Raw genomic sequence first — 27,974 nt, forward strand, 5'->3', positions numbered from 1 at the left:
TGGTTCAGATCCACCCAGAGATGTCTCAGAATAAAGCCCTGGCAATCTGGTTCTAAAAGGTCACAGCCTTGTAAACCCTATGGAGCAGTTCTAATCTGCACACTTGGGATTGCCATGAGTTGGAATCAACTCAACAGCAACTAACAACAATGAGAACAACTAAGACACCTCACTTACTAAAGAGAAATCATTCTGTTTGAGGAAGTAATAAAGTCCATCAAAAAAAAAAAAAAAAAAAAGGAGGAGAGAGTGGGAAATACCCAGCCAAAAGCATCCTTTCTTTCTCTCCATAGGCAGAAATCCAGTCCAGGTATTCTCTGTACCATAGATGGGCTAGAGATCTATTTTGTTAATAAAAGCAAAAGGGGGTCCTTTCTGAATTTTTTTGCTCAGAAATGAACTTGTTTGTTTAGAAGCACCTTAGTCTAAGTATTTTCAATCACTCTTGCATTGCTTCTTCTGTTCTTCACAGACTTAAATCTTTGCCTTAAAACGAGTGTCAAGATGAAATGTCTGGGAAAGCGATGGCTGCAATTTTCCCAATGGTTTCTGTGCTCCTTTGAGCGAGTCATGGCTCTTTAGTAAAGCAGTAGGAAGAGAGAAGCATGGCTACAAATGAATGAAGGACCCTGTCAGCCTGGCTCAGAGTCTTGGAATTAACCATATCCACCACTCCTACCCTCATTCCTAACCCCTTTTATATACACTCAAGGTCATGTGCACACTATAGTGAAAATGTCAGGCAACAATTATATAAGTAAATATAGTCCATCCGAGTCTATTTAGCAGGGAATTGAGGGAAAGCCTCTGTTTAGGTAACAAATTCCTTAAAATAAATTGGATTTTCAACTTCTCACGAAATCCATAAAGATTTGATTTTGCTCACTCCTCAAACGGAATCAGCTATTTCTAAGTATCAAAGAGAGAAAAGCTGCTTACAGCACTGCTAAAATACAGCAAGACTGTGTGAAGATATTTTACTGAATAAGACACCAACTATTAAGACTACATTACAGTAGTCCCCCCTTATCCATGGTTTTGCTTTCCGAGGTTTCAATTAACCTTGGTCCAAAGTATTAAATGGAAAATTCCAGAAATAAACAATTCATAAGTTTTAAGTTTCACGCCGTTCTGAGCAGTGTGATGAAATCTTGCGCCTTCCCGCCCAGAACGTGAAACATCCCTTTGTCCACACTGTATACGCTACCCACCTGTTAGTCACCTAGTAGCCTTCTCTGTTATCAGATCGACTGTCGAGGTATCACAGTGCTTATGTTCACGTAACCCTTATTTTACTTAATAATGGCCCCAAAGCTCAAGAGTAGTGATGCTGGCAATTCAGATATGCCAAAGAGAAGCCATAAAGTGCTTCCTTTAAGTGAAAAAGTAGAAGTTCTTGACTTAATAAGAAAAAAAACCATAGGTTGAGGTTGCTAAGATCTACATTCACATAACTTTTATTACAGTATGTTATGGACTGAATTGTGTCCCCCTAAAAGTGTGTGTCAATTTGGCTAGGCCATGATTTCCATTATTGTGTGATTGTCCACCATTTTGTCTTCTGATGTGATTTTCCTAAGTGTTGTAAATCCTACCTCTATGATGTTAATGAGGCAGGATTAGAGGCAGTTATGATAATGAGGGCAGGACTCAGTCTACAAGATTGGGTTGCATCTTAAGTCAATTTCTTTTGAGATATAAGAGAAGCCAGCAGAGAGACTGGGGGTGGCAGTGGTGTAGCAGGAGGCCTGATACCACCAAGAAAGCAGTGCTGGGAGCAGAGCATGTCCTTTGGACCTGGGGTTCCTGCACTGAGATGCTTCCAGGAGAAGATGGATGACAAGGACCTTTCCCCAGAACCGACAGAGATAGAAAGCCTTCCCCTAGAGCTGGCACCCTGAGTTTGAACTTAGCCTACTAGACTGTGAGAGAATAAATTTCTGTTAAAGCCATCCACTTGTGGTATTTCTGTTACAGTAGCACTAGATGACTAATACACAGTATATTGTTATAACTGTTCTATTTTATTATTGGTTATTGTTATTCTCTTACTATGCCTGATTTATAAATTAAACTATCATAGGTATATATGTACAGGAAAATACATAGCATATATACGGTTTGGTACTATCCATGGTTTCAGGCATCCACTGGGAGTCTTGGAACCTATCCCCCTACTGTATCTTTAAAATAGATACATAGAAACAACTGTACTCAGAGTTTCACAAATCCCAAGATACAGTTGTCTTGCTATCATTAATATAGAGGTACATTGCATTCCTATGAACAGTTAATATTTTCCCTCAATGTTTTATTCCATAGTACCTCTGGAGGGTGTCTTTGAAAGAAGATTTTCTGAAGGTAATAGCAAATTTTAATAAGGAAAAAGTCACGATAGAAGACAGCATGATGAAAATAAGAATAGTACATGGAGCCCCCAAAGTAACAGGATACTTAATTTGTTAACCTCACTGAAGGCTGATACCTGAATGTGGACTCTTGTGTGAACTCTGGGCTCTCAATAAATGTTTGCTAAATAAATAGGTGGATATCCATTACTGTCTGGAAGAAATAATAATATAAACAATGCAAAATTGGAGAAACTTTTTGTCAGTTTTCTTGGAAATGGCCAACTAACACTTTTGTCCCAAGTTTAACTCCTCCATTAAAGTCACGCTGTGTTTCTCCTATAATTGTACTTTCTTCCATGTTGTTCATTGATTATTCCCATCTAGTCCACAAAGTCTTTTCTATCCCCCTTCCTCCAAACTCCTATGACAGTTATTACATATATGAGTCATCTGGTATTCCTTATATGCCATCTTATGCTGTTGAATAGCACTTTTTTTTCATGTTGCTATGTCTCATCTCCCCAACTACATTATAAGGGATTCAGAAGTGTTATGCATCTATGAATCTCCCCAGTATTTAAAAAAGTGGCTTGAGTTAGAATATGAGCTCTTTGAGAAGAGATGATCATCTGCTCTGTTTCCCAAGGTAACTCCAGTTCCTACAAACCTGCCTGATACATATCATGCCCTCAATAAATATTTAGTGCATGCAAGGATGGTCATATCAATTCTAGGTGCTCAAGAGACATTAGTTATGTGGAATAATAAAAAAAATAAATTAACTAATCTATCGTCAACTGGACCTATGCTTTAATTTTCCAAAAAGCTATGGAATTCTCATTAGTTATTGGAGACAAGTCCATTACTTTGAAGCCTAGCACTGCCCTAAGATATATGAAGGACCCAAACTAAAAAACCCACTGCTATTGAGTCGATTTGACTCACAGAGACCGTATAGAAAAGAGAAGAACTGTCCCATAGGGTTTCCAAGGCTGTAAATCTTTATGAAAGCAGACTGCCACATCTTTCTCCTGAGGAGCGGCTGGTGGTTTCGAACCGCAGACCTCTCAGTTAGCAGCCGAGTGCTTTAACTACTGCGCCACGAGGGTTCCTATGAAGAATCCAATCACTGAAAATAAAAGTAGAACTCACAGTTTCTATTCCTCAGGAATCCACGCTTCATTTCCATTTCTCAAGTACTGCAACTTTATTCTTACTACTCCCTCTTCTTATCCAAGCAAGCCTAAGAGTGCTAACCTTGTCCAGTCAGGACTATTGTTTTACAATGGAATTTAACCCATTTCAATTAGCATAATGATACAACCAACCAGGCACCCTCTTGCAGGGATGAGAACCAAGAAAAATCAAGCTTATTGGGATAGCACATCCCTTTGTGCTAAAATCATCAACTCTCAGAGTTTTTCTCTCACTAGAAATCCCGTCTTGTTCCTCCATTTAAATCTCATAGTTTAAGAGAGAATTTCCACTGTAATGAAATGCTTCACTTTGCAAACTACTACTGCTGAAGACGTTTGGTGGTTCCTGCTGCTTTCTCCTGTTTGTTTTTCTGTAAAGTCACCAGACTTCTTGAGCTATAGAATTCCTGCTAAGATTTTCCTTCCCATGTGTACCCAGGATCTTCCCTGCTATTTTCAGAACTCCCACTATCATTAAGAGTAGGAACTACAGCTCTTCCATTCTGATCTTTGGTTGGCAGCCAGTAGCAACAATGAGTACTTATTTAGTAAACTCAGCAAAACCTTCTGTGTTCACTTGTGAGAGGGACTCTCATACTGCCTCAGTGGCCTGAACTCCAAGAGGTAACAGCTGCAAGGACACAAGAATATGTGTCCATGGCAAATTTTGATCAGTGACATTACAGGCAACTTTCTCTGACTCACTGAATTTTTGCTACATGAGAAAATGAATTGGCTCCTGGTATACAAACTAAGAACGGGTACAATTTTCTGGGGCTTATACTAAGGGTTTGTGGGATTAAATTTCTAGTGGAAAGATCTATCTTGATATACACATTGTCCAAATGAAGTCATTCATATTTGTTTCTGTCTTTAAAAACAAAACGTTTTATGGGTTGGCTGTTTAAAATAAGAGAAAACAAGAATTAAGGGCTTTTTAAAATAGAAACTGAATAGAAAACCACACTTAATGAGCAAGGAGTGGCTAGTGGATTTGAACTGCCAACCTTTTCTTTGGTTTGTAGCCGTAGCACACCATGGCTCTTAACTACTATGCACCAGGGCCCAGAAAAAAAGAGAAGACTAGAATTAAGGGCTTTTTAAAACAGAAACTTAATAGAAAGCTACACTTAATGAGTTTTTTATTGTCATATTTATTCATGATATATGGTTTTATGATATATATTTTGCCACACCTCAAAGGAAAACTTAACACGTTGTACCCAAACTAGCTCATGTGCCTGATTTCCCTATTTCCACCATCTTTCCAGCCACTGAGATTCAATCTACAGTCCTCCTCAAATCCTTCTCCACTGACCCTCACTCATTTTCCAAATCTGGTAGGTTCTACTACTCCATGTCTTTCACATGGAATATTATCATGACCACATAACGTAAGTCATGTCCTACTCTAATCCGTTCTACCCACCACTGATTTCTCTGCTATCATTTCTTACCCAAAACCTATGAATACTTCATTAGTGCCTAGTGAGCTGAGTACAAACTCCTAAATCAAGCATTAAGGGGCCTTTCCAATGTGGCCAATGTACCTTTTCAGCCTTATTTCCTACCACTCTTCTACCTGTAATCTGGTTCTGATAATAGTAAAACTATAAATACTTAACCTACATAGCCCTGTGTTTAATGACCCTTTGCTCATTCTGTTTTCTCAGTCTGGAAAATCGTCCAGCCCTTCCACAGCCACTTTCCCCAGAAAATGTTCTAAGACCACCTTGACTAGATGTACCCTCTCTCTTGAATCTCCACAGTGTGGCGCTTGCGTGTCTCATCCTGCATTCTTTGTGTTTGCTTATGAAACTGGCAACCTCCTTGCCCTCACCAAGATGTCATCCCTTGAGAGCTGAGAACATGTCTTAGTCATGTGTGAAGCCTTTGCATATAGTAAAAGCTCAGTGAATTTTAAAAGTATGCAGCTTCTGTATAAATTAGATACTATTGATTGAGTTGAAGTGTCATGTTGTTGTTATTAGGTGCTATCAAGTCGGTTCCTACTCATAGTGACCCTATGCACAACAGAATAAAACACTGCCTGGTCCTGCACCATTCTCACAATTGTTGCTATGTTTGAGCCCACTGTTGCAGCCACAGTGTCAATCCATCTTCTTGAGGGTCTTCCTCTTTTTTGCTGACCCTCTACTCTACCAAGCATGATATCCTTCCTCAGGGACTTGTCCCTCCTGATAACATGTCTAAAGTACATGAGATGAAGTCTAGCCATCCTTGCTTCTAAGGAGCATTCTGGCTGTACTTCTTCCAAGACAGATTTGTCTTGGAAGTGGTCCCTCTTAATTGTATCCCTTAGTGTGAAACTCACAGCCCCTCTTAGAAACAACAGTCATCAGTTAATCTTTGACCACTGGCCCATACTACACGCATCACTGCAAAGCATTTAGTCCTTAATTTAAAATACTTCCAGCTCACTTTCAATGAGGGTTATAATAAACTCTTTAGTTGCTATTGAAAATATATGGCAAAGGAATTGGAAAAAGTAACATTTTCTATTGCTTTTAGAATTGTTTTAAGAACTGCTTCTCTTAAGTGAAAATAATACAGAGGAGGATGAACTTTGTTGTTACTGTTTGTTATGCTAACACCCCTACAATATCTGACACTCAATTACAATGTACAGTTTTGCTTAGGCTTAGGTTTCTGGATAATTTCTAAAAAGGGAGATATAATTCCTGTGGTTGGCTTAGACTAAATAGGATCAGCCTGGGGGGAGAAATATAAATTACTAGCAACATATTGGTATAAAACAAAGGAGGGATAGAATGGATGCTGTAGAGTAAGTCATAATCACAAATATGAATTTTCATTACTGTTCATTGAGGACAACTGAGTTCTTCAATCAAGAAACTCCAATTTTTCAGATATGGGATTTTAAAAGGATGTATATACATTCTTTGAGTAAGATTTTGTTATGAATAGTACCAACATTTCTCCAACAGAATTATCACCAATGAAAAAACGGGACATATTTAATGTAGACTGTAAGTTCTATGAAGTCAGGGACCATATCTGTCTTCATCAGTGCCCTATCCCTGGTGCTTAGTACAGGGCCTGGCACAGGCCAAATGTTCAAAAACATCTGTTAATGAATAAATAAACATAAAATAATTTTCAGTAAATGATGGACACATGCACTATAACAGGGCATCACACCAAGAAGAAACTTAACTACACAAGGTATCAAAGGAAAGCATTTTACAAAAAACAAGCTAAAGATGTTCTATAGCCCCAGCCACCATCCTTGATAATGCTGTATTTAAAGAAATATTATACTTCCATTTGTATTTATTTATTTTAATTTTAAGGAGTCCTGATAGCACAACATTTAAGCGCTTGGCTGCCAACCAAGCTGGCAGTTCAAACCCACCCAGAGGCTCAGCAGGAAAAAGACCTAGCAATCTGCTCCTGTAAAGATTACAGCCTAGAATAGCCTATGGGGCAGGTCTTCTCTGTCCCATGGGGTCGCTATGAGTTGAAATTGGCTTGATGACACCTAACAACAACAACTTTTATTTTAAAAAAGGTGGAACTCAAACCACTTCTAATTTCCCTTATATGAAAGCTGAGCATTGGAACCATAAACCCTGTTTTTATCTGGCAGTTCCAAGTACAGTATTTTCCTCTCATGGTCTATCAAAAGCTACTTTAGACATTCCCACAAAAACATCACATAGTATGACTGGCCAATCAGACAAAATGTGGTCTCCTGGATAGCCCTGTAGTTTGATAATAAAGAAAAGGGGGATCAAGCCAAGGCCTCTCCCTCTGAGCCATCATTCTTCTGCAGACTCTCTGGATAAATGTGGCCCAGCTGTCTTACTGACCTTCCAGGACACTGGTACTTCCCGCTTCCAAATGCCATGAAGCTGTCCAAGAAAGCATGCTTCTCTAAATTTGCCTTTTTCCAACGTTCCTGTGGGAAGAAAGCATTTTTTTTCCAAATCAGCCTTAGATAAATAAGCTTAACTTCATTTCTCTAGGCTAAAAATGACCTTGTACTTATCTGCATATAAAGTTGCATGGTTGTTGGTAGTTTGTATTTTTTACCCCCCAATCTGTTATTAACATCAGACACAATTGTGTTTTTGGAACACGCACTTATAAATAAAAGCCTTGAAAAGAATTCTGTTAAGTAGCAAAGGCAAATGATAATGTAAATCACCTACAGACTTGACCTCTGAAGTGGAAGAATATTTATAAGAAGGTCTCAGGCTCCATCATAAAATTGCCCAGGGTAACAAGTTTAGTAATAAGACACTGACAGGCCTGCTTGTTGAAAAGCTTGGGATGCAGAGTGAATACATTTGGATGCCATTTCTGACAATTTTACCTGAAGGCATAGCACAGACTAAACAACCTCTTAGGATTCTGTTCAGCCCTATAACTCCACAGTTCTAAGACATAGTAGAACACAATTTTAATTTGCTTTATTTTTTGTACTACTTAGAAGCCAATAATAGAAGCATTGCCTGAAGAACATGAAAACAAGTCTTCCATTAGAACTAGGCATATTTACTTTAACTTGCCTTCCTAGTTGCAGGTAAATTTTTAATTTTAAAGTTGGGGAAGCTTATTCCAGAAAGTCCTCTATATTAGTAATCTAATCTGCATTTTGTAAGCAACTTGGTTCTGAGTTACCAGAGAAATATAGCTGCTTAATGACATAGTCCTATTTGATTTATCAATCCATACCCTCTGCCCAAAAAGACATTAAAATCAAAGGACAATTTATATTGAAAAAGATAACTTACAGGTTTGAATGACTCAGGTTCAGAAAAATACTTTGGATTTCTATGTAGCCAAAAGGGAGACAAAATCAACAAGTCACCAGAAGGAACAGTGTAATTCTAAGACAGAAAATAGGTATGAAATCATTTTTTAAAATCTGATTTTAAGAGAGTTTGAGTCATTAAAAATAATGCTACAACTATACTGTGGTGAAGACATACACATTTTATAACTGATGGTGAGAAAATCCAACACTTTCCTGGACATGTCATTTCTACTTTCCCATTTAGGTAATCACTACTTTCTAATTCTGATTATTAGTTACATATACGTACACATTTAGCTAAACCCATTTCCATTGAGTTGATTTCGATTATAGGAGTAGAACTGCCCCCATAGGGTTTTCAAGGCCACATCTTTCTCCTGTGGAGAGGCTGGTGGGTTCAAACTGCTGACCTTTTGGTTAGCAGCAGTGTGTTTAACCACTACACCACCAGGTCTCCGTATATATTTGGTTACACACGGTGAAAATATCAGGTAAACCTCCAAATTTTAGAATCGAATATGTTGTTGTTGGATGCTGTTGAGTCGATTTCGACCATAATGACCTCATGTGACAGAGTAGAACTGCCCCACAGGGTTTTCTAGGCTGTAATCTTTACGGCAACACATTGCCAGGTCTTTCTCTAGTGTAGCAACTGGGTGAGTTTAAACTGCCAACCTTTCGGTTAGCAGCCGTGCGATTAACTGTTGTTCCACTAGGGTTCCTTAGAATTGAGTATAAATCCACTCTAATGTAGCTTTTGATATGCGATACTGGGGTTTACAGCAAGTGCCCCAGTGATGGAAACCACAGTGGATCCCAGACTGGAGAACACGTAACATTATAAAATAAATGTTTTTTCTTTTTACCTTATGATCATTATGAATAATTTTCCCTCCAATCATGGTTTACTGTTCATCGAGAAGATGAAACCATGATTAACTTAATCATTTCCATAATTTTCTATAATAAATAATGCCATCAAGAGCATCTTCTTCCACAGAGCATATTTTATATAAATTTTTAACATAGGTGTTGATAAGGCAATGGACATGTATATTTTTTAAGCTCTTAATACATTATTCAACTAAATGCTCAAATTTTGTAGCAAAATATGTTTCTAACTGCAACATATAAGAGTGTCAGTTTCATTGCCCTCTTTCTCCCAATTTGACATTTTTAATGGATTCTTTTTGGTTGCTATTTAAATTTTTATGACTTTGTTGAACATTTTCTATGTCAACAAGTTATTTTCGCCTATAAACTTCTGTGTTCATGTCCTGTCCCCATTAATCTATGTGATATTAGTGCTTTACTTATTTAGCTGCATGAGTTCTTTAAATATTAAAATTATTTACTCATGCGTTTTAATTACATAGATTTTTTCCTTAATTTTTGGTTTAAATTTAATTTGAGTTATACTTCTAAAATAAGATGTGCTACATTTTTATATGATACAGTCAAATCTGTTCATCTTCCTTGTGATTTCATTAATTAATTAACAACACAGGCAGCCCTTTTCTCTCTACAGCAGCAGTTCTCACTAAAAAGTCTCCCTAAAACTTTTTTCAGAGTCCACAAAGTCAAAATCATTCCTGGATAAAAGATCCATTCAAACTATAATAAAATAAACCAATGGATTTTAATCAAACTAAGTACAAAATATTCTTTAGATTTCACATTGTAACAAATCTTTAAGAAATTATCACTTTAGTTTTAGTGTAGTATAAAAGAATATCCACAAATATTTGAAAAGGCTATTAAAATACTCCTCCCTTTTCCACTTACATGTCTATGGGAGGGTGGATTTTCTTCATATCCTTCAACCAAAACAATGTATCACAACAGACTGATTGCAAACACATACATGAGAATCCAGGTATCTTCTATTAAGAAAGTCATTAAAGTGAAGGGTGAGACAGTACACAGTACAGGAGAAACTAGCACAACTTGTACTAGGAAAGGTCATGGAAGCCCCATAGACACATCCAAACTCCCTGAGGGACTGAATTGCTGGGCGGAGGGCTCTGGGGACCATGGTCTCGGGGAACATCTAGCTCAATTGGCATGACACAGCTTATAAAGACAATGCGCTACATTCTACCTTGGTGAGTAGTTGTCTGGGGTTTTAAAACCTGTGAGCGGCCATCTAAGATACTCCACTGGTCTCAACCCTTCGGGAGCAAGGGAGAATGAAGAGAACAGGATACAAGGAAAAGATTAGTCCGAAGGACTAATTGTCCACAGCTACCAAGGCCTCCACTGGACTGAGTCCAGTACAGCTAGATGGTGCCCGGCTACCACCACTGACTGCTCTGACCAGGATCACAACAGAAGGTTCTGGACAGAGCTGGAGAAGGATGTAGAGCATAATTCTAACTCACAAAAAAAAAAAAAGACTAGATTTACTGGCCTAAAGGAGACTGGAGAAACCCCGAGAGTATGGCCCCCAGACACCCTTTTATCTCAGTGGTGAAGTCACTTCCGAGGTTCACCATTCAGCTGGGGATTGGACAGCCCCATAAAACAAAATGGGACTAATGAGGCACAGAAGTCCAGGGACAAGGGCTAGAAGGCAGAAGTGGACTGGAAAGCTGGTGATAGGGAACGCAAGGCTGAGTAAGGATATTGTTGATGTGTTGTGAGATTGTTAACCATTGTCATAGGGCAACATTTGTAGTAACTGTTAAATGAGAAACTATTTTGTTCTGTAAGCCTTCATCTTAAGTGAGAATAACAGCACGATTCGAAGAGCATAGTCAATGTCACTGAACTGTGCATGTAGACATTTTTGAAATGGTGTATTTTTGGCTATGTGTATTTTTACCAAAAAAAAAAAAAAGAGTTTGAGAAGTTAGAGGGTTGATATGTTGTGGTGTTGTTAACCAATGTCATAAAACAACATGTGTACTTCTGTTTCATAAGAAACTATTCTGTAAGCCTTCACCTGAAGTACAATAAAAAATAAATAAATAAAATTAAAAAAAAGAAAGTCATTGAATAGATTCAAAAGAATTTAAAATAATGCTCTTCTGCATTGTTTTTGTTTGGAAAACATAATTATCTTCAGAAAATGATGTTATTTATGTTAATATATAATAGGTTTCTTGTTAGTTTTGAATGAATTACTAAATAAGTATTTTAACAATTCTAAGTTTAATTTTTAATACTATAAATATTGATAGATTTAACAAACAGACTAAAGCCCTTTGGGGTCCTCAATAATTGTGAAGAGTCAAAGGGATGTTGGGACCAAAACATTTGAGAACCACTACTCTAGAAGTTTAAAAAATACCCACTTTAATCAGTCTTCCCAAACCATATATTAGTCTCTTCCCTCTTTATAGATTTATAATGATTCATTTATTCTATATTAAATTCTTGTGTACAAAGGGGTTTGTTTGTTTCTTTGCTACTTATCCAGTCTGTTCTGTTGATCTGAATGCCTGGTCTGATACAAGTATCACACTGTTTTAATTGTTGTAGTTTTATAACATGTTTTAATACCTTGAGAAGATAATTAGTATTCCCTCATTAATCTTCTTTTTCTACAGTTCTTTGTTATTTTTTTCTGGGTATTCTTGCAGATGAACTTTATACCAAAATCCTGCTCAGACTACATGGGGAAAGGGCAGTGAGGGAACACATCTAGCATTCATTGTAAGAAACCTTGATCAGTTGTCCAATGGGAGAGAGAATATGGGCCTCTGTCACTATTCAACATAGATGACTATAATCCAATTTCCTGGGAACATATATGTAAACTTTAGTTCAGCAAAGACATTCTGCCTGGTTTAAAAAATGTATCAAGCTTAAAAGGACCAAGTTGTTATGACAAATCAGACAAAGTTCTAATCTCTAAAATCTACAGGAAAATCCAACACTTCTACAACAAAAAGACAAACAATCCAATTAAAAATGGGCAAAGGAAATGAACAGACACTTCACGAAAGAAGACATTCAAGCGGCTAATAGACACATGAGGAAATGCTCGCAATCACTAGCCATTAGAGAAATGCAAATCAAAACCACAATGAGATACCGTCTCACCCCAACATTACTGGCATGAATCAAAAAAACAGAAAATAACAAATGTTGGAGAGGCTGTAGGGAGATTGGAATTCTTATGTACTGCTGGTGGGAATGCGAAATAGTACAACCATTTTGGAAAACAATATGGCACTTCCTTAAAAAGCTAGAAATAGAAATACTATATGATCCAGCAATCCCACTCCTAGAAATATATCATAGAGGAATAAGAGCCGTCACATGAATAGACATATGCGCACCCATGTTCACTGCAGCATTACTCACAATAGCAAAAAGATGGAAACAACCTAAGTGCCCATCAACAGATGAATAGATAAACAAACTATGGTACATACACACAATGGAATGCTATGCAGCAATAAAGAACAATGATGAATCTGCGAAGCATCTGACAACACAGATAAATCTGGGGGACATTATGCTGAGTGAAATAGATCGATCACAAAAGGAAAAATATTGTATCAGACCACTGCTATAAAAACTCATGAAAATATTTACACACAAAAAGAAACAATCTTTGATAGTTATGAGAGAGGGGAGGGGTGGGGAGGCAAAAACACTAAATAGACAATAAATAAATGGTAACTTTGGTGAGGGGTAAGACAGCACACAGTACTGGGGAAGCAGGCAACTTGACGAAGGCAAGGTCATGAAAGTTCCATATACACATCCAAACTCCCTGAGGGACCAAATTACTGGGCCGAGGGCAGTGGGGACCATGGTCTTGGAGAATATCTAGCTTAACTGGCATAATATAGCTTATAAAGAAAATGTTCTACATTCTACTTTGGTGAGTAGCGCCTGGGATCTTAAAAACTTGTAAGTGGCCATCTAAGATATTCCACTGGTCTCATCCCATCTGGAGCAAGGGAGAATGAAGAAAACCAAAGACACAAGGGAAAGATTAGTTCAAAGGACTAATGGACCACAACTACCATAGCCTCCACCAGACTGAGTCCAGCACAACTAGATGATGCCCAGCTACCACCGCCGACTGCTCTGACAGGGATCACCATAGTGGGTCCTGGACAGAGCTGGAGAAAAATGTAGAACAAATTTCTAACTCAAAAAAAAAAGAAAAAAAGACTACACTTTCTGGTCTGACAGAGACTGGAGAAACTCTAAGAGTACGGCCCGCAGATACCCTTTTAGCTCAGTAATGAAGTCACTCCTGAGGTTCACTTTTCAGCCAAAGATTAGACAGGTCCACAAAACAAAACAAGACTAAATAGGCACACCGGCCCAGGGGCAAGGACAAGAGGGAAAATGGGGACAGGACAGCTGGTAATGGGGAACCTAAGGTTGAGAAGAGGAGAATGTTGACGTGTTGTGGGGTTGGTAACCAATGTCACAGAACAAAGTGTATTAACTGTTTAATGACAAGCTAGTTTGCTCTGTAAACCTTCATCTAAAGTACAATAAAAAAAAAAAAAAAGGACGAAGTTGTATGAATTTATACTAAGGAAATTATTATGAATGTACATAAGGATTTAGCTTTAAGAATGTTCATTTTGGCAATGTTTATAATAATAAAAAGCTGGAAGCCACATACATATTTATGATTAGGAAACTGATTTAAAAAATTATAGTACACTCATAAATTATCATGCTGCAGTTCAAAGTGGTATAGATACATTTTATTGATATAGAAAACCATTCATGAACTATTATTAAATAAAATCAAAGCAGGTTATGAAACAATTAGCATAGTATGATCTCAACTGAATTCTTAAAAGATGTACATACTAGAGGATAAAAAATCTGAAATTATAATATCAAAATATTCACAGTTATTTCTGACTTGTGAAATTTTAAGAAACTTTTTTTTCTTTTTACTTCTTTTTATGGTCTCCTTTTTTTCCCTCATTACCATGTTTTACCTATTTAATAGGAAGGTAAAGCTGTGCAAGGTATCATTTTTAAAGTCTCAACTTTGCAGGTAGGACTTTATAGTGATTAGTTTTGGCTTCTTTAGAGGAAAGGCTGTGTTCATTTTATTTAGAAAATAAATAGTAAATGCAGGAAAAACTGAAACCTTCACAAATATTAAAAAAAAGACATTGTGAAAAATAATAAAAGGAAATGCTGGGGCATTCTCAGAAGACAGTAGTCTGAGCACATGTCCAGGGCCGCTCTACTACTGAGAAAACTACAGCCAGCTTGGAAGGAGCATAGATATATCTGAGCCTCATGTCCTCTGGGAAGAAAACCGTGGAGTGAAGAAGTGCAGGTAAAAGACTATTCATTTTTTATCATAGTGTCTTGAATTGTTTTGGATATCTATTATCTTTAACTTAAAAAAAAAAACATTGTTATAGGGAATTCACAGCTGAGTTTAGCAAGGTTGCGGGTACAAGGTCAACACACAAAAATCAATTGTATTTCTATAAACAAGCAATGTACAATTGGAAATCAAAACTTTAAGAAATATCATTTACGACAGTGGCAAAATAAATGAAATATTTTGGTTTAAACCTAACCAAATATATATGAGATCTGTATGCTACAAACAACAACCAAGATATTCACAGAGATAAATAATTAGCCTGTAATTCAGCTAATTATCTACTAACCAGCATATAACTGAGCTTTAATAAATGTTCAGTAAGAATTATAGTAGTATTCAGGGTAATAAGCACATTGCTCTACTTAATTGCACCAAGCTGTTTGGCTAATTCTTCTCAAGGCATATTCTTTTTATACTTATAGCTTAAAATAATCAGTAACTTACTCACTTAAAATAAAAAACTACCAAGATACCACTAAAACTAAATGCTATAATTTATGTAAAATTAGTTAAACAAACTATGTCTCCTTTGAATTTAGCAAGTTGCAACCTTGACAAGCTGGATTTTTGTTTCTTGTCTTCTACCACTGCAAAATTTTCTTGGTTTGCTCCACTCTCAATCTGTATATAAAAAAGTGAATGAGAGTGCAATCTATCTCAATAATATAGGCCCTAAGTCAAGTCTTTCTAAAAAAAAGCTTTTTCTTCTGACTGATTGAGTCACCAACTATTACCTGAAAGTCTGCTGTGAGCCCATGCTTTCCATGGTACACCTCAGACTTTTCTCCTACTTTGCCCATAGAAAACACCTCTCTCCCTCACTCAGCTGCTGACCCCTAGTATTAAGATAATCCATGGCATTTCTAATATCTGTTCCCATATCTGTGATCTGTGGCCTGAAACTGCCTTCCATTTATCCACATATTTTCTATTTAGAACTTCCTTTACACCCTGAATTCCTCAGCCTGTTGCTGTTCCGGAATACTTGCTGATTGTTCAGCAGAGAAGAGAGTATCCAACCCACCTTCTTGATTTAAATAAGATTACACTAATCCTAATACAGAATCAGATGATCAAAATGGTTATCAAAGGTTACATTTTAGCCCAAATACCTATCAGCATATTAATGAAATATTAACATGCTGTACAACTCTTATTAGAAACCTCTTCATGGTCACTTAGTGCTTAATGAAACAAGAAGCTTTGTCTAATGATGTGTGGGCAAAACATGACTTTTTTTTATTTCTAGAAGGCTGATAACTCACCAAAATTTTGACCGGCTTCACCACCTTTCTAACAAGGACACCAGGGGCTCTTAAACGAATGGTTTCCAAAACACACCATTTAATTAGAAGGAGTTTCTTCAAGTCATCCTCAGACACTTTAATCTTATCTTTTCCTATATAAAGAGAATTAAAAAAAAAAAAAAGGATTAAAAGAGGCCAGCAAGTGATTATCAAATAAGCTTATTGTTATGGATTGAACTGTGCTCCCCCCAAAAATATGAGTTGTAAATCTTAACTTCTATGCCTGTGGTTAGGGGCACAGTGGTTAAGTGTTTGGCCGCTAACCAGAAGGTCGGCAGTTCAAATCCCCCAGCCACTCCTTGAAAACCATATGGAGCAATTCTACTCTGTCCTATACGGTCACTATGAGTCAGAATTGACTTGAGGGCAACGGGATGCCTGTGGTTATAATCCCATTTGGCAATGGATTGTCTTTGTTTTGGTAATAAGGAAGGATTAGTGTAGGGTGTGTCTTGAGTCAGTCTCTTTTAAGATATAAAAGAGATTAAACAAGCAAAGAAGCAAGCAGAGACTGGGTAAAATAGATGCCAAGACACATGAAGATTTCCAAGGAACCAGGAAGTAGAAGCTGAAGAGGCAAGGAACTCCCTCCAGAGCCGACAGAGAAAGAAAGCCTTCCCCTAGAGCTGGTGTTCTGAATTTGGACTTCTAGCTTCCTAAACTGTGAGAAAATAAATTTCTGTTTGTTAAAGCCATCCACCTGTGGTATTTCTGAAATGGCAGCACTAGATACTAAGACAGAATTTAGTACCAAGAAGCGGGGGTGCTGCTCTTACAGATACCTAAAATATGGAAGCGGTTTTGGAATTGGGTAATGGGTAGAGGCTGGAAGAGTTTTAAGGTGCCTAATAGTAAAAGCCTAGATTGCCTTGAAGAGACTGTTGGTAGAATTATGGATGTCAAAGGCAATTCTGGTGAGGGCTCAGAAGGAAGTGAGGAGAGCTATAGAGAAAGTCTCTGTCATCTTAGAGAATACATATGGCACCAGCAACAGAATATTGCTAGAAATGAGGATGTTAAATGTGTTTCTGGTGAGGCTTTAAAATAAAATGATGAACGTGTGACTGGACAATGGAAGAAGGAAAATGCTTTTTATGCAGTAGCAAAGAATTTGTCTTAATTATGTGCAAATGTTTGTTGAAAGGTAGAACTTGCAAGTGATGAACTTGGTTACTTGGCTGATGAGGTTTCTAAGCAAGATCTTAAAGGGGCCACATGCTTTCTCCTTCTCGCTTATAGTAAAATGCAAGAGGAAAAGAGACAAACTTAAAAATTAACTGTGCAAAATGAAAAAAGAACTTAAAGATTTGGAAAATTCTGTTGTACAAACTAAGGATATGAGTCCTAGAACTTTCACCAAGGACATGGCTACACAAACTTTTGTTAAACAGATTAAGCCTGTGACTGATGGATCTAACCAACTACCACAGCAGAAAACCCAACTGCTTAGACTGAAGGGGACGAGAAAGAATGAAAGAGGTTGTCTGTCTCTTGGAATTCTACAGGCAGGAAACAGCCCAAAGGAGCTACATTTGTTGTCCTTCAAGAAAAGAAAAGAATCATCCCTGGAGCAGCTCAGACATCAGCAGAACTATTGGAAGGAGCATGAGAAGCAGGGCCTTCTCGGTTTCAGATGGCAGTGCCATGGTCTCCTGGATCTCAAAGGGTGGGGCCACAATGGATCTTTGCCACCACCCAAAGCTAAGAGGGTGGGGTTGCCATGCCCAGAGGGCAGAAGAATGGGGCATGCTGGGGCTGAGGGTCACCACTCATGATGTACTAGGAGAATGGGGACGCCCAAAGCCAAGTGAGCAGAGTTGCCATCCCAGTGGGCCTGAAAGGCGGAGCTGAAGCCCAGGGCTGAGGGCCCTCTACCTAGAATCCAGAGGGCGTGGCCAACACCCATAGTCCGGAGGGCAAGGCCATTGCCCAGATGGTCTCAGAGAACAGAGGATTATTTTCAAGACTTGAGAGCTAATGTAATTTGTTCTGCTGGATTTTGGCCTTGCTTGATTCCTGTTATTCCTTCTTTTCCTCTAGTTTCCCCCATTTGTAATGGAAATGTCTACCTTGTGCCTGTTCTACCATTATACTTTGAAAGCAGGCAACTTGTATTCTAGATTTCACAGGTTCACAGATGAAGAGGAATTTTGCCCCAGGATGAAATATGCCTGAAGTCTTAACCATATTTGATTTAGACTCATCAGAAGATGAGATTTTGGACTTGGAGTTGATTTAAGACTTTTGGGATGATGAGATGGGATGAATGTGTTTTGCATGTGGGAAGGACATGAATTTTGGGGGGCCAAAGGGTGGGATGTTATGGATTGAATTATGTCCCCCAAAAATATGTGTTGCAAATCCCAACCTCTATGCCTGTGGTTATAATCCCATTTGGGAATGAGTTATCTTTGGTATGTTAATGAAGAAGGATTCGTGTAGGGTGTGTCTTGAGCCAATCTCTTTTGAGATATAAAAGAGATTAAACAAGGAAGGGAGCAAGCAGAGATGGGTAACATAGATGCCAAGACACAGGAGGATCTCCAAGGAACCAGGAAGCAAAATCGGAAGAGACAAGGACCTTTCACCAGAGCTGACAGAGAGAGAAAGCCTTTGTCTAGAGCTGGCACTCTTAATTTGGACTTTTAGCCTCCTCGACTGTGAGAAAATAAATTTTGGTTTGTTAAAGCCATCCGTTGTGGTATTTCTGTTATGGCAGTACTAGATAACTAAGGCCCTTATCAACATAGGTTAAATATTGACTCTGACAGCAAATAGAGTATTAATATTAATTTTTGCACACCAAATTAAGTCATTTCTTGTTTATTTTTCTTTATCACTTTCCTCATGAGATGATAAAATGTCTAGTACAAAGAACTAAACTATTATATATAGATATAAAATATTCTAAGACAGTTGAAAGGAGTTCATGCCCAACTAGGGGACACACAAGATATTCTATGAACATCTTTTTTTAAAACTACAAGCCTAATTAGTCCCTTGCATAGAGTAAACCTTATTAAATAGGTATTAAATAAATAATGGTCCAATTTCAACATAGGGAGCTGAATGGGTGGATATGCTAGACAAAGGAAAGAGAAAGAGAAAAAAGAAGATGATGTGTTCAGAAAACAATGGGTCTAGTTGGCCCGGAAGGTAGAATACATGTTATGGAACTGTAAGAGATCCAGTAAGGTTGTATTGATCTCTTGTATGGATTAATGCCATTATGGAATATTCAGAGACTAGAGAATTTGGAGACTTCCTGCCTTGGGCCAAAGGAGGGTGAAAAATTCAACAATGAGACAGTGATATGGAGCATCCTTCTCTATTAAATTAGAATTTTTGCTCAGACCTAAGGAACAGGATATTAAAAGGAGACAGAATCCTTATGGGCTTTTGCTTTAACCTGCACATATTTAAAAAAAAATGAGTTGCCATTGAGTCAATTCTGACTCACAGTGACCCCATCTGTGTCAAGTAGAATTGTGCTCCATAGTGTTTTCAGTGGCTGATTTTTTGCAAGTAGATCACCAGGTTTTTCTTCCAAGGTGCCTCTGGGTGGACTCGAACCTCTAAACTTTCAGTTAGCAGCCAAGTGCATTTTATTTGCACCATCCAGGGAATCCAACCTGGATAGATATTGCCCCCACAAAACTTTTGCTTTTCCATAACAAAGATTGGAAAATCATATGTATGTTTTCTGCATCCTCACAATCTAAATACCATAGTTTCTCCAAATTGTGTTCTTTGAAATATTTGCAAGATGTCAATAGGTTTTCCAAAGGAGGGAAAAAGGCTCTATGATACCAAACAAATATGGGGAATGATACATGTTATTGGTGATTCACTGAACATATAGCATATTACAGGCTTGAGAAATTCTGCAGTACAGACAGCTGTTTATGCCCATATTTTGAACTTTTTTGAACATAGAATCTTTCTCCTTCCATTATCTGTACAAGAAAATCACTAACAGAACTCAAAAGCTACTAGTTATGTAATGGCCATGAATCCTTTCTGAAGCAATCCTTCAAAAAACCAAAACCTGATTTAAATTTCTCTGCTCATTTCCAGTACATATCCTATGGCTTATGTGCATGTGGTCTAATCACCTACAAGTAGTTATTAAAAACCAAAAAATTATCACCAACTGAAAACTATCTTGATATTCCATGGAAAGCTAGTGGCACCAAAATTTCATTTACTTCCACACTTTTCCCAAACTATTCCAGTATTTTCTAAGTTAATTCAGAAAAATAATTCAGAAAATCCATGGTTAGCATTAGAAATTCTTTATTTGAAAACTGGCAGAAATTTTTGTATATGCAACAGATAACTTTGTTAATTTAAGATAACAAATATTTGTTTGGCATTTAGTGGAAAAAAACAAGTGCTAAGGAGTACAAAGGAAACAACAAACTTAAATTTTGGAGGTCTTACCCTCTAAAAGTCTGTAAATCTAAAACTGACAAAAAAAATATAAGTGCTTTTCCCAGACAGTGTTAAAATCCGAAATTTTGAGGTTCCAATTTGTGGATTACTTTATGAATGACACATAAACTTAGAGCAGCATCTAGCATATAGTAAGTGTTCAATACAAGGTAATTCCATTCTTTCATTCATTCACTCATTATTAGTGTTAATTTTAGTAATGCCTCTCTAGAAACCATACCTTCCTGATCTACTTTTGCTTCATAGCTAATAAAGTCATTCTTTTTCCTCAAATATTTGTTGGGAGAAAAATTAGATTTGATTAGATATCAGGCCTGGAGAATTTTTTTAATCACTCACTCAATAGACACTTATTGAGAACCTCTATGAAGGGTGCAAATGAGCCCTGATGGTGCAACGGTTAAGCACTCGGCTGCTAACCCGAAAGTTGGCTGCTCAAGCCTACCCAGTGGCTCTCTGCAGGAGAAAGGTCTGGCAATCTGCTTCTGTACAGATTACAGCCAAGAAAATCCTGTGCGGCAGTTCTGCTGTATCACATGGGGTCGCTATGAGTCAGAATCAACTCGACAGCACCTAATTACGAACAACATTCAGTGTGCAAGTGCTGAATATGAAGATGAATGGCATAGCCCTGGTTCTTAAGGAGTTCATAGTTTGATAGAAAAGTCAAAGAACTAAAAGCAGTTAAAATGTGATAAGCGATATCACGCTGAAATGTGCAATGCGCTGTGGGGACACGGTGGCAGTGATCAGACAGCAGAGGGAGTTGTCAGAAAGGTTTCTCAGGAAAAGTACAATCTGAACAAAGGATCAGAGACACAAAAGTAATGGACATGTTCAGATAAAAGGAATTCAGTGTGGCTGGAGCAGAGAGTCCAGTGTAGGAAGTAACTAGGTCAATGAAGTGCAGATGAAGTTCTCAATGGCTTGGTTATGGGTCCATCCTCTCTCCCAAAGGTCCTCCCATGAAGTGCCAGTCTACTCACATCAGCTGAAGCCAGAGGTTCTGACAGGAGGCTCCTCTTCTTCTATTCAACCTCTGAATGTGCCCCAAGAGTGCCCAGCGTTTAGTTCTGGGCCCTCTTCTCTATTTATGTTCTCTCCCTGGGTGATTCAAATCCTTTCTATAAAATACCATCAGTAGACTGGTGGCACCCAGAATTATATCTCTGCCTTGATCTCTTTCCCAGGCTGCAGATTACTTTTATCCAATTGGCTACTTAATGGCTCGGTTTACATCTCAAACCACACAGGGCCGACACGGAACTCATCATTTTCCTCGGTGAAATAAAGTCTTTCCTCCCCTAGTCTTGCCATCACAGAAGACGGTAGCTACATTTGCCAAGTTGCTTACACTCAAAACCTAAGCGTTGTTCGTGATTCCTCCTTTTCCTATCTAATTGATCACCAAGGCCTGCTGTTTGTATCCACAGAAAAGATCCTACTTTTCTCCACATCACTTCATCTCCATAGCTACTGCTCAGTTCAAGTCACCATCATTTCTCACCCGGTCCACAGTAATAGCCTCCACTGTGCGCCCTGCTTCCACCTGGCTCCCTTAAAATCTACCCTCACCAACCAGCCAAAGATGTTTCTAATCAGACCAAATTAGTTAATGGCTTCCATTCTATTCAGGATTAAATCTAAGATTTGCACTTTGGCAAATAAGGCCCTGTCTACCCTTCTAAGCTCACCTCACACTGAATCCTGGCTATTTCACCTTTGCAAATTATCCAGCCTCTCTGTGCCTCAGTTTGTTCACCTATAAAATTGGAATATTAAATGTACCTGCCCCATAGGGTTGTTGTGAGGCTTAAAAGAGTTAATACATGTAAAGCTCTGAAAACTATAACTGGCACATGGCAACAACTCAATACATGTTACCCATTATTATTATTATTTCTTCTGCCTTGTCCCAACTGTTTGAAAAGCTGGCTCCCTCTCACCTCTCAGCCAAAAAGTCTTTTCATCAGTAGCCCTTTCCTTACCACCCCAGCTAACAGCTCCTTTATCACTATCATGTCATTTTGTTAATTTCCATTATAGTTCCCATTACTCTATGAAATAATTTCACTCATTGTTTATTGTCGGGCTCTCTCAAATATGTTGTGATTCCATGTGCCTCAGAATCTTGTTCTTTCTATTCTTTGCTGTCTCCTGAGTATCTATCACAGTGCCTGGAACATGGTTTAAAAAAACAAACAAAAAACTCCTGTTGCTGTTGAGTCGACTCTGACTCACAGCAACCCCACAAGACAGAGTAGAACTGCTCCGTAAGGTTTCCAAGGAGCAGCTGGCGGATTCAAACTGCTGACCTTTTGGTTAGCTGCTGAGCTCTTAACCAGTGCGTCACGAGGGCCCCTGGAACCTGGTAGGTACTCGATAAATTTTTATTGAATGAATGGTAAATAAATATCTAATGGTGGGAAGGGAGATCAACTAAGAAGCTGTTAGTTCATGTAACTACAATGAGAGAGATGCAGAGGAGAAGCCAAATTTGCAAGACATTTCTAAGGGAGAATGCAAAAATCTTTAAATAAATAAGAATTTACTGAAAACCTGGTATATGCTAGACCATCACCTAGAAGACTTGTTCAAACACAGATTATAACTACAATGTAATTTTTTCTTCCCTTGTCCCATATTTTTAATATTCTAGTAAAGTCAGCTAATACATTAACCGTAAGTTAACACTTGGGGAAATAGAGATCTGGGTGATGTCCAGTGAGGTAATGTGATGCAGAAAAGAGGCATAACATGCAGAAGGGATGAGACAGTGGAAACTGAGAAATCAACAAATGCAGGAACCAGGAGTCAAGAGAAGACTGGAAGATACACAAGCCTCTACAACTTGCCACCTCCCAGTTTCTCCATCCAAAGATTCCTGGAGACTCCGGATGGGTGGGGTTCAGACCAATTTCACCTTATATTAAAAAACAACATGGCCCCAATGAGTTAGGGGCCCTTAACAAATGGATGTTACAAATAAATTGACAGCAACCTACAATTCAGATCCAAATCTTACTTTTCAAAAAAAAAAAATAATACGTTTAAAAATCTATTTTGAACATCTGCATTGGTCAAATTTACCAAAAAATCCCTCCATTTTTTTTCTTTTCTATTTTACTTTACTGTATAGATGCAGATACAAACACAAAAAGAAACATTTTTCTACTTGAAGGACAGATGGCTACCAAGGGTCAGGGTTTGTGTTCAAAATCAGATCTAAGTGACCCCAAAGTTATGGCCTATCATAAGACAGGCATAGTTTTGGCCCTGATGAAGTTTGGACTCTAGAAACCGTAAGGTTTCTGAAACCTCCGTTAAAAATTTTTTTTTAATAAAGTTTTCTTATTAGAATAATTGAATTATTTTTTAGACTAATTGAGTTAAAAAGTGTAAAAATTTTTTGTATTATCTAATATAGAAACAAAGCTTGCTTTGAATTGAAAATAATACTTAGAATGTATTATGACCTATAAATGTATGAGCAATGTCAACTACACTCAAAAAATAAATGTTTGGATAAAATAATTTTATCATAAGTCCCAGTGTGATGTGGGAAAAATAAAACAATATTCTTGGACCAAACGAAGAAGAAAAGGAAGTCTGATAAGTTTTCAAACAATATCTTTAGGGTAAAAGATATTTTTTATTACAACTCTTAGAAATGGCTCTGTACCCATACTGTACATATTTCAATGCACATCTGTGGTTTGTTCTTCCAGTGTTTTGACTCTAAAATTAGAAAGCTCAGCTTGGAAGTATGCCAAGGTAATCATCAAAAGAGCTAGAGCCTAAAGGAGACTAGGACCAGCACAGAAGACAGACCAGGAAAGAAACACTGGGTGATTTGGGGTAAAATTCTGAAACCATCTGTTTACTGCAATACAAGTCAAACCAAATCTTAGGATACTTGTAAAAAAATAAAAGAAAGGATGATTCTTCCATTCAGAAATAACAAAAAAGTGTTTCAAATATTATATATAGTTTTGAGGTTCCATACATATGATGACAAGCATGTTATAATACAGTAGCTAGAAATTATATTTGTTAAGGATATACAGTAGATTGAAATTCAATTCTTTCATTCATTTATTTACTCAATATGTATTTACTACATATCTATTATGTGCTAGTCCAAGCACAGGCGCTGTAAGAGATAGAAAGAGAATAATAAATAATGTATGGACCATATAATGTAGCAAATACTTTGGATCAGTTTGTTTATTCTTTATAACTACCTGTCAGCTAATTGAGAAGTTAAGATGCCCGAGGATATAAGCTTGAAAGTGTCAGAGGAGGCTTCAAACCTATCGGTCTATAGCTAAAGCTCTCATACTAGCTACTGTGCCACTCTGCCTCCCCTAACACGAGAGAGAAATGAGACAGACACAGTGGCTGCCCTGAAGGAGCTTGGACATAAGGGAATACAATAATGTCTGGGTATAAATAACTATAAATTTCCTAAGAGAGAATTAAAGTGCCACTGAAGTTCATCCCCTCTTTCTGGGGCTGAAATTACAGCTAAGCCTGGAAGGATGAGTAGGAGGCAACCAGGTAGAAAGAAAAGTAACTTAAATTCCAAAATTAATCATAAAAATCTGATTTCTTGGACTTAAAAGAAGGAACATGACACAACTAAAGTCACCAAAGAAAATTTCTTCTTTAAGAGATAAGTCCTCTGTTCCTTAAGATTTCAATCCTCCCCCCTTACATACACACAGAAACGAACAAATAAAAATTCAAAAATTCTGCTTCTATAGTCCTGAGTAATATTACATAAAGATTTTAACCAATAACTTTGGGGAAATAATCCATGTTCTGACAGAAAACAAGAGAACCACTATTTTCAAAAAAAGTTGTGGGGGGGGAATGCTAGGCATCTGCTGAGTCATTCAAACATAATTCTGAGGAGACTGAATCAAAAGGTGGTGTTGGAAAAACCAAAAAAACCAAACCTGTTGTCGTTGAGTCTATTTCGACTCATAGTGATCCTATAGGGCAGAGTAGAACTGCCCCATAGGGTTTCCAAGGAGCAGCTGGTGGATTTTAACTGCCAACCATTTGGTTAGCAGTCATAGTGCTTAACCATTGTGCCACCAGGGCTCCAGGGTTAGAAAGCAGGCTTGAATACTGAGGTAGGCCCTGTGCTTCCTCACAAATGACAGACAGGTATGTATACTACCAGGAGACACATGCAAAGATGAAGAAAAACGAATAATAAAACCCATTAAAATTAAAGAGTACAATCCTTACACATTCCACCACCTCTTTCTTTATTTTTAGAAACACAGATTCTTAGTTCTGTTTGCTCTTCTATGCTGTAAGAAAAGCTTTTCTTCACAGAGGTTGTCTTTTCATAGTCATAGAAGAGCTTGTCTAAAATATTCAAAGCTAAGATGTGTATAAACGGTCACAGGACACTTTAAGGAGAATACACCTGGGATAAAATTACAAGGAAAACAAAGAAACTGGCAAAATAAACTTAAGCAACAATTCCTACCGAAATTTGATCAAGAACTCTACCTTCCATTTTTTAAATAATAATTTCTTTAGACAGCAAAGTCAAATAATAGAAGTTAGTGTTTGCTTTACATTGCCGTTTAAGAAATTATGTAATAGCTTGAAAAAATATAGTGTTTTTATGACTTCTCCCAAAAAATAATGGAGCAATGACATTGCTGTCAGAGAATAAGGGCAAGAAACCATTTAGATTTCTGGTAGATTTTCTCAGCCAGAGGCCTCAGGATAAGCTCCGGAAGAAAATCAGCAGTAAGAGAACAAAGCTAGAACGAAACAGTAAATAAAGACTCTATAGTGTTCCAGAAAAAAACAAACAAAAAAGAGTCTCTTATGTATCTCCTTCATTTTAGGGATTTTTAAAAACTTGAATACAATAAGTACTGCCCAAAATTCCTTTAAAAATTATGTCTAGTTTTTTAGGAATACTCTCTCATATGTAAGAAATGGAAGTTTTCTTTTCAGAAACCAGAAAAGGTTAGCGTATCATCAATAGAGATGATAAGAGTAGATAAAATGTCCTGAAGTAGACAATGCCATTTACAACAGGTTTTATATGTCAAGTGACCCCATGACAGGTAATTTATAGGTAATAAGAATGCACTGGTTACAGATTTCTGGAAAGTTTTAGTGAGATGGAGATTGGCTCATTGAATTATCTCCCCCCAAAAGAAAACAGCAATAACCCCCTTTCTACAATTATTCTTTTAACTTTGAAAAGAAATACTATGAAACTGATCTTTCATTATTGGAGAGGAAAATTAATTTTTAATTTTTTGTAAAGATTCTGATGGCCTTTTCCGCCTTCAGAGATATATTTTCCTCTATTCCTAAGGACCAACAGATAGAGAAATGCCTAGAATATATCAGGGGGTATATCAGGAATTCAGTATATTAGGAAATGAGAAAGAGTAAAAGTGATAAGAAGACAAGAAATGATAAAATAATTAATGAGGAAACAATGTTGTAGAGCTAAGTTGGCTAAGGAAGGGACAGTTAGGAGGGCCTTAATTATTCAGAACAACAGAGATACATGTTTTCCTAATTCGGCCAATTACAGTTTAGGCTGGACCTTCCACAGGTAGTGTAAGCCACAAGACCAGGCCCCAGTATCAAGTGGGACACAGGGTACACCACAACCACATGTCTTTATATAGGAAAAATCAGGTTTAAATGAACTTATACAGCAGATGTGAAAGGAATAAAGGTGTTTCCAAAGTGTGTGAGAAGAAAGGGAGAAGCTGGGCAAAATGGCGCTCTAGGCAGAAGCACCACGCCGTCCTTCCACAGCAAAGATCCGAAAAATTAAGCCAGAGAATACAACAATACTGAAACCCTAAAACATCAAATGAAGAGATAAAGCACTCAGCCAAGCACCAAACGGAGTGAGAAAACTGACAGAGAACGGAGAGCGAGGAGAGATTCATGCAGAGGTCCCCTACCAGCTAATGCGGCGTGGATCTGCCATTTTGGACTCCTATCGGAGACCAGCGAACAGGGGGTACAAGAAAGCAGCCTCATGGAGCTTCCAGCAGGAGACAAAACAACTGTTTCTCGTCTCTCTATATCTTCCTTCTCTTTCTGTTCCCTGAATACCTGGCGTTGTATACCTCTACACCTTCTAGCCAGGATGTACTGCAACACCTGACAGGAACTTCCCCAGACCTCATAGCTGCACTGGTGGGATCCCTGGGAATTTTGCAGTTCTTTAACCTTTCTAATTATTATTTATTCATTCTTTTCTTTTCTTCCTCTTCCCCTTTCTGTTTTTCTCCATTTCATAGTCTCTCATCTCTCCACTCCAACGGCAAGCACCCCTAGCATTATTTTTTGTTTGTTTGTATGTTTTTGGCTCCTGTTCTTCTCTCCTCTCACCCATATATAACTCCACATATAACAATCTCCCAGCTACATCATGCCTACCTGCACTGTGCACTTGACATCACACCACCGAGCAGCACAGGCACGGCCTACTGGAACCTGCCCTGCACTGATTACCGACCC

General features: G+C 37.8%; 1 protein-coding gene across 1 annotated transcript in view; it reads right to left on the reverse strand.

Annotated features, from left to right (window-relative positions):
• Window positions 1-27,974, reverse strand: part of LOC101347682 (24-hydroxycholesterol 7-alpha-hydroxylase) — a 163,185-nt gene that overhangs the window by 21,538 nt on the left and 113,673 nt on the right. Inside the window, 3 exon segments of the mRNA XM_004379526.1 lie at window positions 7,402-7,490; window positions 8,329-8,424; window positions 15,951-16,084. Coding sequence (XP_004379583.1) covers window positions 7,402-7,490; window positions 8,329-8,424; window positions 15,951-16,084 — 319 coding nt within the window.

Source organism: Trichechus manatus, unplaced genomic scaffold, assembly GCF_000243295.1.
Source record: "Trichechus manatus latirostris isolate Lorelei unplaced genomic scaffold, TriManLat1.0 scaffold00065, whole genome shotgun sequence".
NCBI lineage: Eukaryota > Metazoa > Chordata > Mammalia > Sirenia > Trichechidae > Trichechus > Trichechus manatus.